Genomic DNA, 13,694 nt, shown 5'->3' with positions numbered 1-13,694 from the left:
GCACTGGGGACTGGACTGGGAGCCCTCAGGCCAGCAAGACCAGTGTTCTCTAAACTGCACCATCTCCTTAGCCACTCTAAACTCTATACTTCTAAACTCTTATACTTATTGTTGTTGGTAGCAGGACCTATTTTTATATTTAAAATGAGCATGTGATATTGAATATTTATTCCTACTATTGTCATTCTCTTCCCCTACAGGGAACCAAAGTCTTGCAGATGTTTATGTGGTACCTGAACCCACGGCAAGTCTTTGATCTTTCTCAGGAAGGGCCAAAGGATGCGTAAGTCTGGAAACACTTTCTGTGCTTCGGAGTTAAGCTTCAATATTGTAATGCTTTGTGAAATCTTGTTTGCACCAACTGCCACCTTAAAGAGAGGTATCCTTCCCTTTTAAAAACTTTACATACTACCTCTCTTTTTATGGAGTTAACTCCCTTCATCTTGCATCTTCTTGGTTGTTTATTCAGTGACTACTTCAGGTAGGTTCCATGCTCCTGTACATAACACCACAGATGATTATCAAGTCTGTGAAGTGAGACAGGATCTGCCATTGCTCTGTTGCTATATCTGCAGCTCTGGAGACATACCTAATGGGGCTATAAATGTCTTTGTGCGGATGGCTCTTATTTGCTTATGGATATGTCTATGTGTTTGAACTAGAAGTTCATGGAGTTGTGGCCATCTGAAACTGAGACAGACTGAGTAATCAATTCCATTAATCAAATCTTCATTGGAGAGGGAGAGGCAGTCTAATGCTTGCTCTGCCCCATTTCTGAGCTTCTCAAAACTTTGTTTACCTGATTTCTATTTATTTGCTTAAGATGTATCTATTTATTTTACTGGTGGAGGCTCTGTTCCTGCTGGAGCTGGAAATGGAACTCCATGGTGTGGCAAGTATATGCTTTACCCACAGAGCAAGCTCCTCAGTTATGCCGCTCTCTGTTTTATTAAAGCTGCTGAAAATAAAGTTTATCTGTAAGGCCTATTGTGCACCTTCCCTTGACTGGAGAAGGGCATTGTAATAAATCCATTTCTGCTCTTGTTTTAGTTATCTCCTTTTTAAACCCATCAATTAAGATTCTTTGAAGGTTACCTGGTAAATGAAGTGAAGGGAACTTATTTTTATATAAATAACACTACCAGTGGCAAAGAAACATTAATTCAGGTATTTTCTAGATAATTAATATTCAGAATAAAATGGAAAATGAATGTGGTATTATTTATGAGTGTGTTCAATATCAATTAATTTAGAACATTGAAGTGGCATGCAATATATGTAGGATATACATACAGACATAATTTCTGTTGTGAGTCTCTTGGTCTCTGGACTTCTTGCCACTAGGGTTTGCTCTTAGACTGCTTTGTCCTGTCTCTGCTTGAATGTATGCAGGCAAATCTGCTATCCTGACTTTTGTTCTTTCAATGGTTTGCTTTTGCTTTTTCAAGATCTTGCAACCTTCATTAGATTTTAGGTAGCTATTTAATAGATCATAAAGAAAATGGGCAGCACTTATTTCAGAAAAAGTATTTTAATTTCAGAAGACAATGTTTTCTGGAAGAGAGACAATAAAAGCATTATTTGAACAATTTTAGCAGCCACAGGACTATTCTGTTTTCTTGAGAGCTGAATGAAACATAAAATACAGCTATAGATTACTATGTAGAAAATACACAGATGTAGAAAAAATATCAGTAAATCCCCTCGGATTGAGGAAGTACAGATGAAGGTTTTGATGTTAGTGAGCAGATTACAGGTGGAAGCAGTGGTGTTAGTTATGGTTGTTGGTTATACCCACCCCCTATCTCTGGAAATGACATCCTAGGATAAAGAATAAGAAGTGCAGGTTCCATGTATAAAAAGGTCTAAAAGACTCAATAAATGTCAGAAGAAGAACTACAAGGACTATTGATTCTCAGTTAATGATAACTTCTCTTGAAGGAGGGAGAGAAAAATAAATTTAAAAAAATAAGTATTATTAATTGATCTTCAGGTAGAAATCATGGTCAATACAAATCCAGGACATCTTAAAATCTCATTCTGATATTGGCCATTTAAAAAGTGATGTTTGCTGCCAACCTCTGACCCAGTTGTTGAAGACAGTTCTCTTGTGATTACCTCGTAGCTAGTTTTGTTGCTATCTTTACAATTAGATATTCTCTCCAGGGCCCCAGCCCAGCCCCTCTTTGCAATGTATCTTCTCTCTGATATGTGATAAGCTCTCTTCACTTTCTCATCCTTTTCCCCTACAGGCTTGAATTATATAGAAAGGTGCCAAATCTACGAATTCTGGCCTGTGGAGGGGATGGAACGGTAGGTCCTTGAAATAGAATCCAATTCTCTATTTTTCATCTTCTTTATTTTGTATGAGCTTTATTTTTTCATTTCCATATCACAGTCTTTCCAGTCTGCTAACATGCATGATTCTTTCATATGAACTATAGACACTGAAGGCTAGGAGAGGCTCGACTATCATCCTTATGATATATACTCCATGAATCTGAATTATATTTCACTCCTTCCCCTTTCCTAAGGTAAGGATCTAGATAGGTCACTACAGTAAAAATTACAGATGACTCGACTCTTCAAAATTACAGACTAGCTGGTTTCAAATTGTTCCTTTTAGTCACAATAATTGAGTAGCCTATGTGGGCACAAAGAAAGTATTAGGTATCATTAATTTGACTGAAAGGTCATCACTTGGCTCCATGTCTATTAATTTGTAAAAAAAAAAAAAAAAGGGGGGGGGGAATATAATAAAGCTTAATGTCACAGAAATATTTTCCTGTTATTTTCTTTTAAAAAAATCACCTATTTCTACATTTGCCATTTATTGTGCTGACATGTTTAGCAGGACAAAGAGTTGAGCTGTCCAGTGTTTTTTTGTTTGTTTTGTTTTGTTTTTCTGTTATTGGAAGCTGTTCTCATAGGAACATTATGACCTATCTTCAATTCTTTTATCTAATCCCTCTAATTAGAATGTTTTATTCTCAAGGGAAATGCAGTGAAATCATCTAATTCCATCTGCAGGGACACTTAATACTCCATCAGAAATACATTATAAACTAATAAATATTACTGGAACAGTCATTCTACTGGTCCCTGAAGGTGTTTTGTGAAGAGAAATATTTTTCAGTTGATGAAGGAGTGTTTGGCTTTCTTGGAGATTCTCAACACACACTGTTAAACTATCAATCCATCATAGGACTCAGGAGGTGGCTCACCAGATAGTTCACCACTTATCTTGCTATGCATAGTCTGGGTTCAGTCTCAGCACCACATGTGGGTACCACAGCACTAGGGGAAGTTTCAATGCTATGCTGTTTCCCTGAACCTAGAAGTCTCACATATACCATATCAGGCTTTGCAAATAAGATAAAATAAAATTCATTGTGAAGTCTTCTAGAGGATAAATCAGACCAATTTCACTTTAATCCTTTCTCAAACGGTTGGACCATGGATCCCCCCACATACACATACATATAACAATACCAATTTAATTTTAATTAATTCCAGTGCACTTAGAAGATATGTCTAGAGAACTACTGGTGTGGAATTTTCTTAACCCTTCTGAAAGCATTTCATGTTAACTACATCCTCCAGGGTAGTTCTAAGGTAGCACACACACAGGGACATACCCATACTCACAGCCTTCTTCCTACCTCAACTTTCCTTGAGATTAGTCATCATCAATCAAAAGTTAAACTCATTGTGACTATTCACTGCAATTGTCCTCCTTTGGCACTGGTGCATGTTACCATCTAAAGGACCCAGGTTCAAGCTCCCAGTCCCCACTTGAAGGGGAGAAGTTTCATGAATAGTGAAGCAGTGCTGCAGAAGTCTCTCTTTTTCTCATCCTCTGTATCTTCCCCTTTTCTCACAATTTCTCTCTCTCCTATCAAACAAAAGAAAGGGGAAAAATGGCCTCCAAGAGGAGTGGATGTTGTGTCCTATAGGCATTAAGACACCCTCATAGAAATAAAAGAAAAAGAAAAAATTCCCTCTCTCTCTCTCTCTCTCTCTCTCTCTCTCTCTCTCTCTCTGCCATAAGGTTATTGCTAAGGTTTCAGTGCATTGGATCAACCTTCTCGTGGTGCATCCCGTGAGTACCCATTCATTGGGGAAACTGACAATCCTTCCTAGCTGACTGAATCCATATGGATCCCAGTCACTTTCAAAGCCAGCAACAAGCAGCTCCTGACAGCTTTCAACCTGACACTGTTGACTGGCTACGGAAGAAGGGCAAACGCTAGAAGAAGAAGAAGTGCCTGCATAGTTCTACATTGCCAGTAGCCACCACCTTTTTCCCCCTTTATATTTGGTTCTCTCTTTTTCATAAAGGCTGAGAAACCAAGAGAGATAGAGGGAGAATGAAACAGAAAGGAGAGACACTTGCATCACTATTCCATCTATTATGAAACTTCCTTCCTGTAGGTGGAGATGAGTGTTTGAATCTAGGTCCCTGCATATATGCTAACATGCGTGCTCTACTGGATGTACCACCACCTAAACCCTGCAGTTATGCTTGTTTTATTATCTACTGGTCTTCCTATATAACTTCATTCCACTCAAGTCTTTTTCTTTCTCTAAATCTCAATTACAGCCTCAGAAAAAGTTGAGATTATGTGTAGTGTCTCAAATTTGGAGTCATTTTTTTTTTCCATTAGGGTTTTTGCTGGGACAGTGCTGGAACTACAAAATCACTGCTCCTGGTGGCCCTTTTCTTCTTCTCCTTCTCCTCCTCCTCCTCCTTCTTTTGGACAGGACAGAGAGAAATTGAGAAAGGAGAAAAATAAAGAAGGGTAGAGAAAGACAGATACTTGCAGACATGTAGTGTTCAGATGAAGAGTGAGGGTCCTTGTACATGGTGATAGGTGTGCTTAATTGGGTGTGCCTGGCCCCCAGCATTCTTATTCTTCATTGACATTACCATGACCTCAAATCCACACGAGCTATCTAGCTTTTCCCTACATAGTGGATCTAATCATTGATTGGGCATTTTACCTTCTAAATTTCCTTGTCATCCACTGAACCTCCTGCCACTGTCCTCTCTCCTTTATTTCTTCTGCTCAAAAACTCTGCATAGGAAACCACCATTTGGGTCTTATGGCAGCAAGGCATTCTCTATGATTAGATAGATATTTGAAAGCATGGGATTTACATGTTTAAAGGACAAAGAAGAAGGAATAAAACCCAGACAATTATCAAACCCCTATAATTATGGAGTCTGAGTCAAAAGGAAAAAGAAAAGAGAAGTAGACAGAAAACCAACAGTCTATTAAGAACTATATCAAGGAACAGGCAGAGATCCTGTCCTAAAGAGGAAGCTGAAAACTTATTGGATTTGGAGACTAGAAAGTCAGGAGTAGAGTAGATGTCCAGAAAAAAAAAAAGTTTCAGTCCAGAGTCTGAGGCAAGACCCAGACTTGATTCACCCCTAAAAAATCCTAATGACGAGATCAGATCACAGTGTGGGAATAGCTATGAATACACTCTGCTACCATTGATGTCACCCTTCTTAACATGCAGACTACCTGGGTCTCCCACACTTCTATTCTGTCTTTTCTAGCATCTCTTTTCTGAAACTATACCATGATTAATGAAGATTAAGCAAGCTAAATATTACTTTCCCTTTCTTTTTTTAGAGACAAAGAGAAATCAAGATAAGAGATTTAGATAAGAGGGGGGAAAGAGAGAGCTCTGCAGCCCTACCTCACTGCTTATGAAATATCCTCACTGTTGGTGGGGGTTGGGGGCTTGAACAAGGGTCCTTGCTGTTGTGACGTGTACTCTACCAGGTGCTCCACTGGGCCTTTATTTTCATTTTTTTTCCTCCATGGTTATTTCTGGGGCTCAGTGCCTTGCACTAGGAGTCCACTGCTCCTGGAAGAGATTTTCCCCCATTGTTGTCATTGTTGTTAGATAGGACAGAGAGAAATAGAAAGAGGAAGACAGATAGGGGGAGAGAAAGATAGATGCCTGCAGACCTGTTTCATGGCTTGTGAAGTGAACCCCTGCAGGTGGGAAGCTGGGGCCTTAAACTGGGATCCTTGCATGGGTCCTTGTGCCTTGTAACATGTGCACTTAACCCTCTACACCAACACCCTGTCTGCTGCTTGCCTTTTATATTTTAAGTTTTTTTAGGTACCTATCTAAGAAACCTTATACCCCTAACTTCAATTTTCACATCCTTCTACATAGCCCACAATGTACTTCAGACATTTACACTTGAGTTTCTCGCAACTGGCTTGTACAGCTAAAATAAAGTACAGCATTTACACCTGAATTGATGCATACTTAAGTACAAATTATTAGGGGTCGTGTTGCACCTGATTGAGTGCATGTGTTATAATGTGCAAAGACCTAGGTTCTGTCAGTCAGAGTTCAGAGTTCAGTATGCCGGGCTAGCTTCGCGGCGGAAGACAGATGACCAGGGACACATGGCTGAGCGGAGAAGCAGTATTTCTTTATTCACAAGCGAATGATTCAAAAAACTAATCTGATCCAATCACAACCCAATTCTGTCTTGCATCTCTCTCCTCCGGCTGCAGCTGTCCGGAACCAAGGAAGTACATAGGATAGGGGGCAGGGAGAAGGAAAAAGCGTGAAAAGGCAGGACTAAACCAAAATCTCTCTGAGGCAGGGGGAGTGAGACCAAACCAATGGAACAGAATGACCATGTAAATAGACCACAGCGTCAAGCAATGTCACAGAAGGGATCCCAGAAGCAGAACTAGAAGCACACCAACAGGTTCAAACCTTCAGTCTCCACTTGCAGGGGGAAAGTTTTGCAAGCAGTCAAACAGTGCTGCAGGTCTCTCTCTCTCTCTCTCTCTCTCTCTCTCACTGTCTCTCTCTCTCACTCTCTCTCTCTAAGTCTCTCTATCTCTCTTTCTCCATCTTCCCCTTCTCTCTGTTTCCCTGTGTAATTATTAAATACATAAATACAATATAAAAAATTACTTTTGTTGGCGGTAGCATCTGTAGTTCAATAAACTAGAACCCAAACTTTGTTTATATGGACCTCATGTAAAGCCAAGTTTTCTTTTATCATACCTTGTTAACATAAGGAGTTTTGAGAACTGTATATGAGCTTTATGAACTGTTTATCCAGGAATGTGATTGATAGTTTTAGTCTTATTAGTTTATGGAACTAATATGCAAGTGCTAATGTTGAGTGGGAGCTGAGTTTATAAAAAGAAGTGTAATTCTGAAGATTCATGAAGAAAAAACACTGGTTGCAGGCAAGTGAAGTGAGATTCTTGAAGGTGTCGAGTACTCAGCTGACATGAGGTGTTCGGTTTTTACTTAGTGAGCATGTCTGCCACTGTGGGAGCTGTCAGAAATCCCTTCAGTACAGTGACAAGTTCCCAGGAGGAGTCAGAAGTGGGATCTTTTTGGCAGATTAAGCACAGGATATATTTGTCCTTAACCATATTAGTTTAAGTGTTGAAAGTATCATTTCACATACAGGCATTAGTTTGGAAAACAGTACTTGCATTCAATATCAATTACTTTAATTTTATATAATTAAAATACAACATCTCTGACCACATCCTCATATCACAGCTGAAGATGGACAGAGTGATTCTGCAGCTGTTTCTGTGATTATGACATTCCTTAACCTCTTGAGATGTTCTAAATCTGCAAAAGGAGACATTTAGATCTTCAAGGTTCTTTGCATCTATAGTACTATACTCTGTCAACTTGCTATTCAGGACACATAATATAAGCCACATTTTTAAGCCACATTTAAGTTTTCTAGAAGGTAGTTTAAAAAAAGCAAAAATCCATTGACAAAAAGTTTATAGCATTCTAGATAAATAATCACTGCAAGATATTACAATAACCCATCACTGGTGATCTATGTTAAGTTCAATTTGTACTGTCTTTGAACGCTGGTATATATTTTGGACTTTAAACTAACTACCTTTGAGTGCTCAGTCTTTACCAGCAGTCCTTGTTTGGTGAGTGAACAAGGCAGGTGACACCTTTTGTGGCAGATTTGTATAATCCTGAGGATGTCAAATAGCTGGATGTCACATACTGGAGGAGCTGGCTTCATCTTTGTTTTCTAGACTAAGAAAGAATTTAGTGAGCCCAAATTTTCATGATTCTACACTAAAAATGGTGACTCTCAGGGCCAGCCAGTGGCACACTTGGTTAAGTGCACACATTACAATGTACAAAGACTCAGGTGCAAGCCCCTTATCCCCACCTGCAGGGGGAAAGCTTCCTGAGTGGTAAAGTAGGGCTGCAGGTGTCTCTGAAGTGACCCCCCCTGTAAGTGAGGAGTTAGGGGCTCGAACCAGGTTTCTTATACTGGTCTTTGCACTTTGTACCATGTGCTCTTAACCCACTATAGTACTGCCCAGACCCCTCCTGACTCTTTTTTAAACAAAGTTAGGGATCTCATACACATGAGAGTGCTCCAGACCCATGAGTTGTTTGTAAAAATCTATATACTTAGAAAGAGATGAGAGTGGAAGAGACAGGCAGACAGACAGGTGAGGTAGAGATCAAAGCACTACTCTACCATCCCTGGTAGCTCCACAGCTGTCCATGGTGCTCACATGCGGTGCTCACATGGTGCACAAGCCTGCAGCCTTACACAAGATCAAGCTTCTGTGTTTTCCCTGCTGAATCCTCTCCTGGCCTGTGCTTCTTTTCTTGTTTGTTTGACTTCCCTGGATGAGGAGTAGTAAATGTCCTAACAGTTGGTCCTTCTAACTACTGTCTTACTATAGGCCAACTGGGAAGAAAGTTGTTGCTCCTTGGCTTCTTTATGATACTCTTTCAGTTATTCTGTCTGAATGTGATACAAAGAAATACTATTTATCTCTGCTGTGCAAAGAAAATATCAAGTGAGGGTTCCAGGCAGTTGCATATCCAGTTGAGCACACATATTATCATAGACAAGAACCTGGGTTCAAGTGTTTCTCTACCTGCAGGAGAGGAGCATCACAAATAGTGAGGCAGCATTACAGATGTCACTCTCTCTTCTCGCCCTCTCGATTTATTGTCCTATCACAATAAAAATTAAAAAAGAAAAAAAAAGGGGGTGGCCCCCAGGAGCAGTGGATTTACTCTGCAGGCACCGAGCTCCAGTGTTAACCCTGTGGCAGTGATAGAAATTGTCAGTCCACAGTCTTCTCCAATCCTAGCTGCCTCTGGTGTTGATATTTTACAGGATGCTCAAAACATTTCTGGAGAATGTTCTGTCACAGCTACAGCAGAGCACAGCCAGGTGGTGGCAGCACTGGCCAGATGTTGCAGCAGTTGAGGAGTGGGTGGGCTGCTCAGGGACAAAGCCCTAGAGTTGGTGTTCTAGATCTATCTGTCCTGCTTTTCCAAACACAATGTTGGCGAAAACTTTAATTGGAAAATGTTTTGGTTTTTTTTCAATTTAGAAGGTTCCCTTAGATTCTAACCAGCAATATGCCAAAAGCTAGGTGTTGCAATGGACTGAACGATGTCACTGAAAGAGTACTAGAAAACTGCTGTGGATATTGTAGGAAAATGTGGACACCCTGGATAGCACAGCCTTTGCCCTGCAACCCACAATATGGTCTGATGAACAGGTACAGGTTGCTGGATATTGAGAAATAATAGCAGTTTGGGGGACTTAAGTTCATAATATACAGTTTTGTTAAAGACTTCAGCTTATTTTATATTTCATATTCCATTTCAGGTGATGCAATTCCTAACAAAATCACAGAACCTAGATATGGACCAGGGCCTGAGAGTCAGAGCATGTGTGTATATGTATTTATAAGTTAGGGGAAATATATACCTTAAAGCAAAAGTGCACAATAGTTTACAGTGACCCAATAAGTGCAGCAAGCAAGTAGAAAGACCTAAAAAAGACACCATAACGTACTTAATCAAATAGTTTCTATTTAGACCTAGATACCTTACTCACTCTTTTTTAAGTTTTTATTTATAAAGTGGAAATATTAACAAGACCATAGGATAAGAGGGGCACAGTTCCACACAGTTCCCACCACCAGAACTCAGTATCCCACCCCCTCCCTTGAAAGCTTTTCTATTCTTTATCCCTCTGGGAGTATGGACCCAGGATCATTATGGTGTGTAGAAGGTGGAAAGTCTGGCTTCTGTAATTGCTTCCCCGCTGAACATGGGCATTGACAGGTCTATCCATACTCCCAGCCTGTCTCTCTCTTTCCCTAGTGGGGCAGGGGTATGGGGAGGCAGGGTTCCAGTACACATTGGTGGGGTCCTCTACTCAGGGAAGTTAGGTTGGCATCATGGTAGCATCTGGAACCTGGTGGCTGAAAAAGAGTTAAGATATAAAGCATAACAAATTGTTGATTAATCATGAACCTAAAAGCAAGAATATTGCAGATGAAGATTTGAGGTCTCCATTTTGGAAATAGCTAGTAGGTCTATTTTAGGTGTATTCCAAGGGGCCCTTGACTTTGCTAGTTTTTGCTTGAGCCTGACAGGTAACATGCAGGAGGATTCAAGTCATTGTCTGGGGAGATGGTGTCATAGTTGGAAAAAGGACTAGAAAGCTGGATCAGGGAAGAGAGTAGTTCCCAAAGTAGATAAGTATTACTAACTGTGAAGCCTACTGATTTGATCTGGGGCCCATATTCAGCACTGGAGCCTATGTAGCCTCTGTATCATTATAGGTCTGAGCTGGCATTCTATAATCATAGCTAGAAACATTCCAGGCTGCACTAATTTCAGGACCTTTCTTCCCTGGATGGTAGGGTATATTGTCCAACCTCCCTTTGGAGAATGGAACATTCCCTATCAATGTTGATCCACATTGAGAGCAAAATCCTATAGGGGCCCACAAAAGGCTCCATTATGTTGTTCCTCATTGAGATGATCAGTGACCATGGAGAGAGGGATCTGTTAGAGGTCTAGGCCTATCATGTTTGTGTGGGAATTCCAGGACCCCCTGACTAGGGTCCCAGGTAATGGTTGACCTGATAATGACTAAAGAGTCATCATTAAAGTATGCTGGTCTCTTGTCCTTATCCAGCTTTTGTAGTCCTTACTTTGTCTGATAATTAAGGGAAGTGAAATGGGAAGTAGGTGAGGAGGGTATCTAGGTATATGTAGAAACTATTTGCTTAGGTACTTTATGGTGTCTTTTTTATGTCTTTCTACTTGCTTGCTGCATGTATTGTGTCACTGCAAACTATTGTGCACTTTTGCTTTAAGACATATATTTTTCCCCTAACTTATGGATACATGTGAACATATGCTCTATCTCGTGGGCCCTGGTCTCTATCTAGGTTTTGAGGCTTTGTTAAGAAATGCACCACCCAAAATGGAATTAAGGAGTCCTATGAGCTAGGAAAGGTCTCACCAAAGCAATGAAGCTGGAGGGTTGACATTCCACTCCTGGTATCTCTGGACACGGTCCAAAGTAAAGTATGCTGAGGTGGTACTGGTTGCATTGCTTAGGTTGGGGTCAGTATATGCAGTATCAGTTGGTATAACTTGAAAGAAGCATGCAGGAAAGTGAGCCCCACCCTGGAGGTTCCAGGCCTGGGAGAAATATGGGTTTTATAGAGAATGGGGAAGATTCCTGTTGCCTTGGGATTTAAGAAGGCACTACATAGTTATTGCTATAACTATATTATTTGGTAATTGGCTTAACTTAAAAATTCCATTGTTAGGGATTGCTGTATCATACAAGACCTCACCATAATTTATGTCCTTTAATACTATTTACATATAGCTGTGTCTTATAAAGTGACACTACCAGTTGCTTCTGTTTTCCCCTGTGTAACAGTCACTTGCTCTGGGTCCTTATGTATAGTGATATGTGAGCTTGACTGGGTGGGTGCCCCACCCCCTGGCCCAATGGTTGGTTTTTGGTCTCAATGTTCTTTGGTCCCTAATGTCAGGCAGGGTTTCTTCACGTTCTTCTTAGCCAAAAGGGAATCTGGCTGCAAAACAACCTCCTTTCAGCAGGGAGTAATTGATCTTCTATTTGCTGTTAAAAGTCAAATTCCTGGCTTCCTCTGATATCATAAAAATATTAAAAGAAAAAAAAATCATGAGAGCCAGAGGAGAGAAGAGGTGAGAGGCAAGGAAGAGCCAAAAGGATTGAATTCCCATCAGTGGCTGGCTTAAGTAATCTTCCATACCCAGAACCCCTTGTGAGTTTGCCTCCATCTGTCATATGCTCTTGTCTTCAGCCTGACATCATCCTTACACTAGTTATTCTCATATTCTATAATTCCTTTTGCAGTCAGTAAACACTGTCCCAACACTCTGATGACCATTTTAGTTTCTGTTTGCTTTTATCACATAGTAATTTTTAGCATGAAAAGTTTTTTTCTTCAATTATTGTGTTGTCAGAGTGAAATGGATTGTTGTTAAACTTGAAGTCTACCTTTATCAAGAAAGGAAAGACAGATTTCACATAAATCTGACAGTATTTATAATTTAAATTTACCTGAAGGAAAATAGAATGATTGGGGTTAGGAGATAGCTCACTCAAAAGAATGAGCATCTTACCAAGCAAGAGTCCCTATATTCAAAGCCCAGCACCATATGAGATTACCACAGCACTAACACCAGGGGTATGGATGGAAGGTCAGTGCTGTGGTGAATTTCTCTCCAACCATAAGGCTGAGGATGAATTGGGGTGGGGGTCGGGGATTGGTCATCTCTCCAGATTTAAAGAGATTACCTTCTTTCTTCTCTGCATGGGAAATTGAATTAGATGTCTACTAAGTCCCAGCACATTATTTGGTAGATTTTTTTTTTTTTTGCCTCCAGGGTTATCACTGGGGCTCAGTGTCAGCACTACGAATTCACTGCTCCTGGAGGTCATTTTCCCCATTTTTGTTGTCCTTGTTATTGTTATTGTTGCTACTGCTGTTGTATAAGACAGAAATCAAGAGAGGAGCAGAAAAATATAGACACCCGCAGACCTGCTTCACCACTTGTAAAGGGACATTTCTGCAGGTGGGGAACCAGGGGCTCAAATTGGGATCCGTATACAAGTCCTTGCAATTCTGTCATGTGAGCTTAACCAGGTGTGCTACTGCCTGTCCCCCTATTTGGTAGAATTTACTTCTATGAACACTCTGCCTATAGTAAGTGATCATATCATGTACACTCACCGTTTATGAATTTTCATGTATTTCTAGTGGTCTTTAAATCCCTGTCAGTAATTATTAGAGGTGTCTGCTTTCACTGTGTATAAATTGTGCCTTTAGCATAAAACAATATTTTAGTTTTCTAAACTTTTATGACACATATACAGTTTATTCTATTATGATAGCAACAAGTTCGTTCTGCCAGTATAGTGTACCGAGTAAAGAGCCAGAGAGAGGAGGTTAGTGCTGGACGCTTCAGGTTTTGATTGTTTTCTTTTTTAATAAATGATCAGTTTGGAAAAATGGAGTGACTTTTTTACACTTTAATGTATCTGGATTACTGGTTTACCATGTTGGGAAAACATTGTGCTATGCTATTCTAGAAGATAAAGTCAAATTCTTGAGATGAAGACAGGTTTAATATGCTTGAAAGTGACCACTGATAAGGGGGAAGTATTTTTTGAGATGAAACATCTGATAAGACTGTAAGACTGGGGCAAATCTATAATCACTCTCCTCCTTGATAATGAATAAAACTTCAAAACAAGTAAATCTGCAGTTTCTTTAGCACTGCAAAGATTTCTAAAAACTGATTCCCACTGT

General features: G+C 40.1%; 1 protein-coding gene across 2 annotated transcripts in view; it reads left to right on the top strand.

Annotated features, from left to right (window-relative positions):
* Positions 1-13,694, top strand: part of DGKI (diacylglycerol kinase iota) — a 593,672-nt gene that overhangs the window by 358,008 nt on the left and 221,970 nt on the right. For both annotated transcript variants that reach the window (XM_060196647.1, XM_060196646.1), the window contains exons 11-12: positions 201-283; positions 2,253-2,313. In XM_060196647.1, coding sequence (XP_060052630.1) covers positions 201-283; positions 2,253-2,313 — 144 coding nt within the window. The remainder of the gene's footprint in view (positions 1-200; positions 284-2,252; positions 2,314-13,694) is intronic.

The sequence above is a fragment of the Erinaceus europaeus genome, chromosome 8 (assembly GCF_950295315.1).
Source record: "Erinaceus europaeus chromosome 8, mEriEur2.1, whole genome shotgun sequence".
NCBI lineage: Eukaryota > Metazoa > Chordata > Mammalia > Eulipotyphla > Erinaceidae > Erinaceus > Erinaceus europaeus.
Note: the sequence above shows the minus strand (reverse complement) of the source record. Positions and strands in the feature narration are given on the sequence as shown.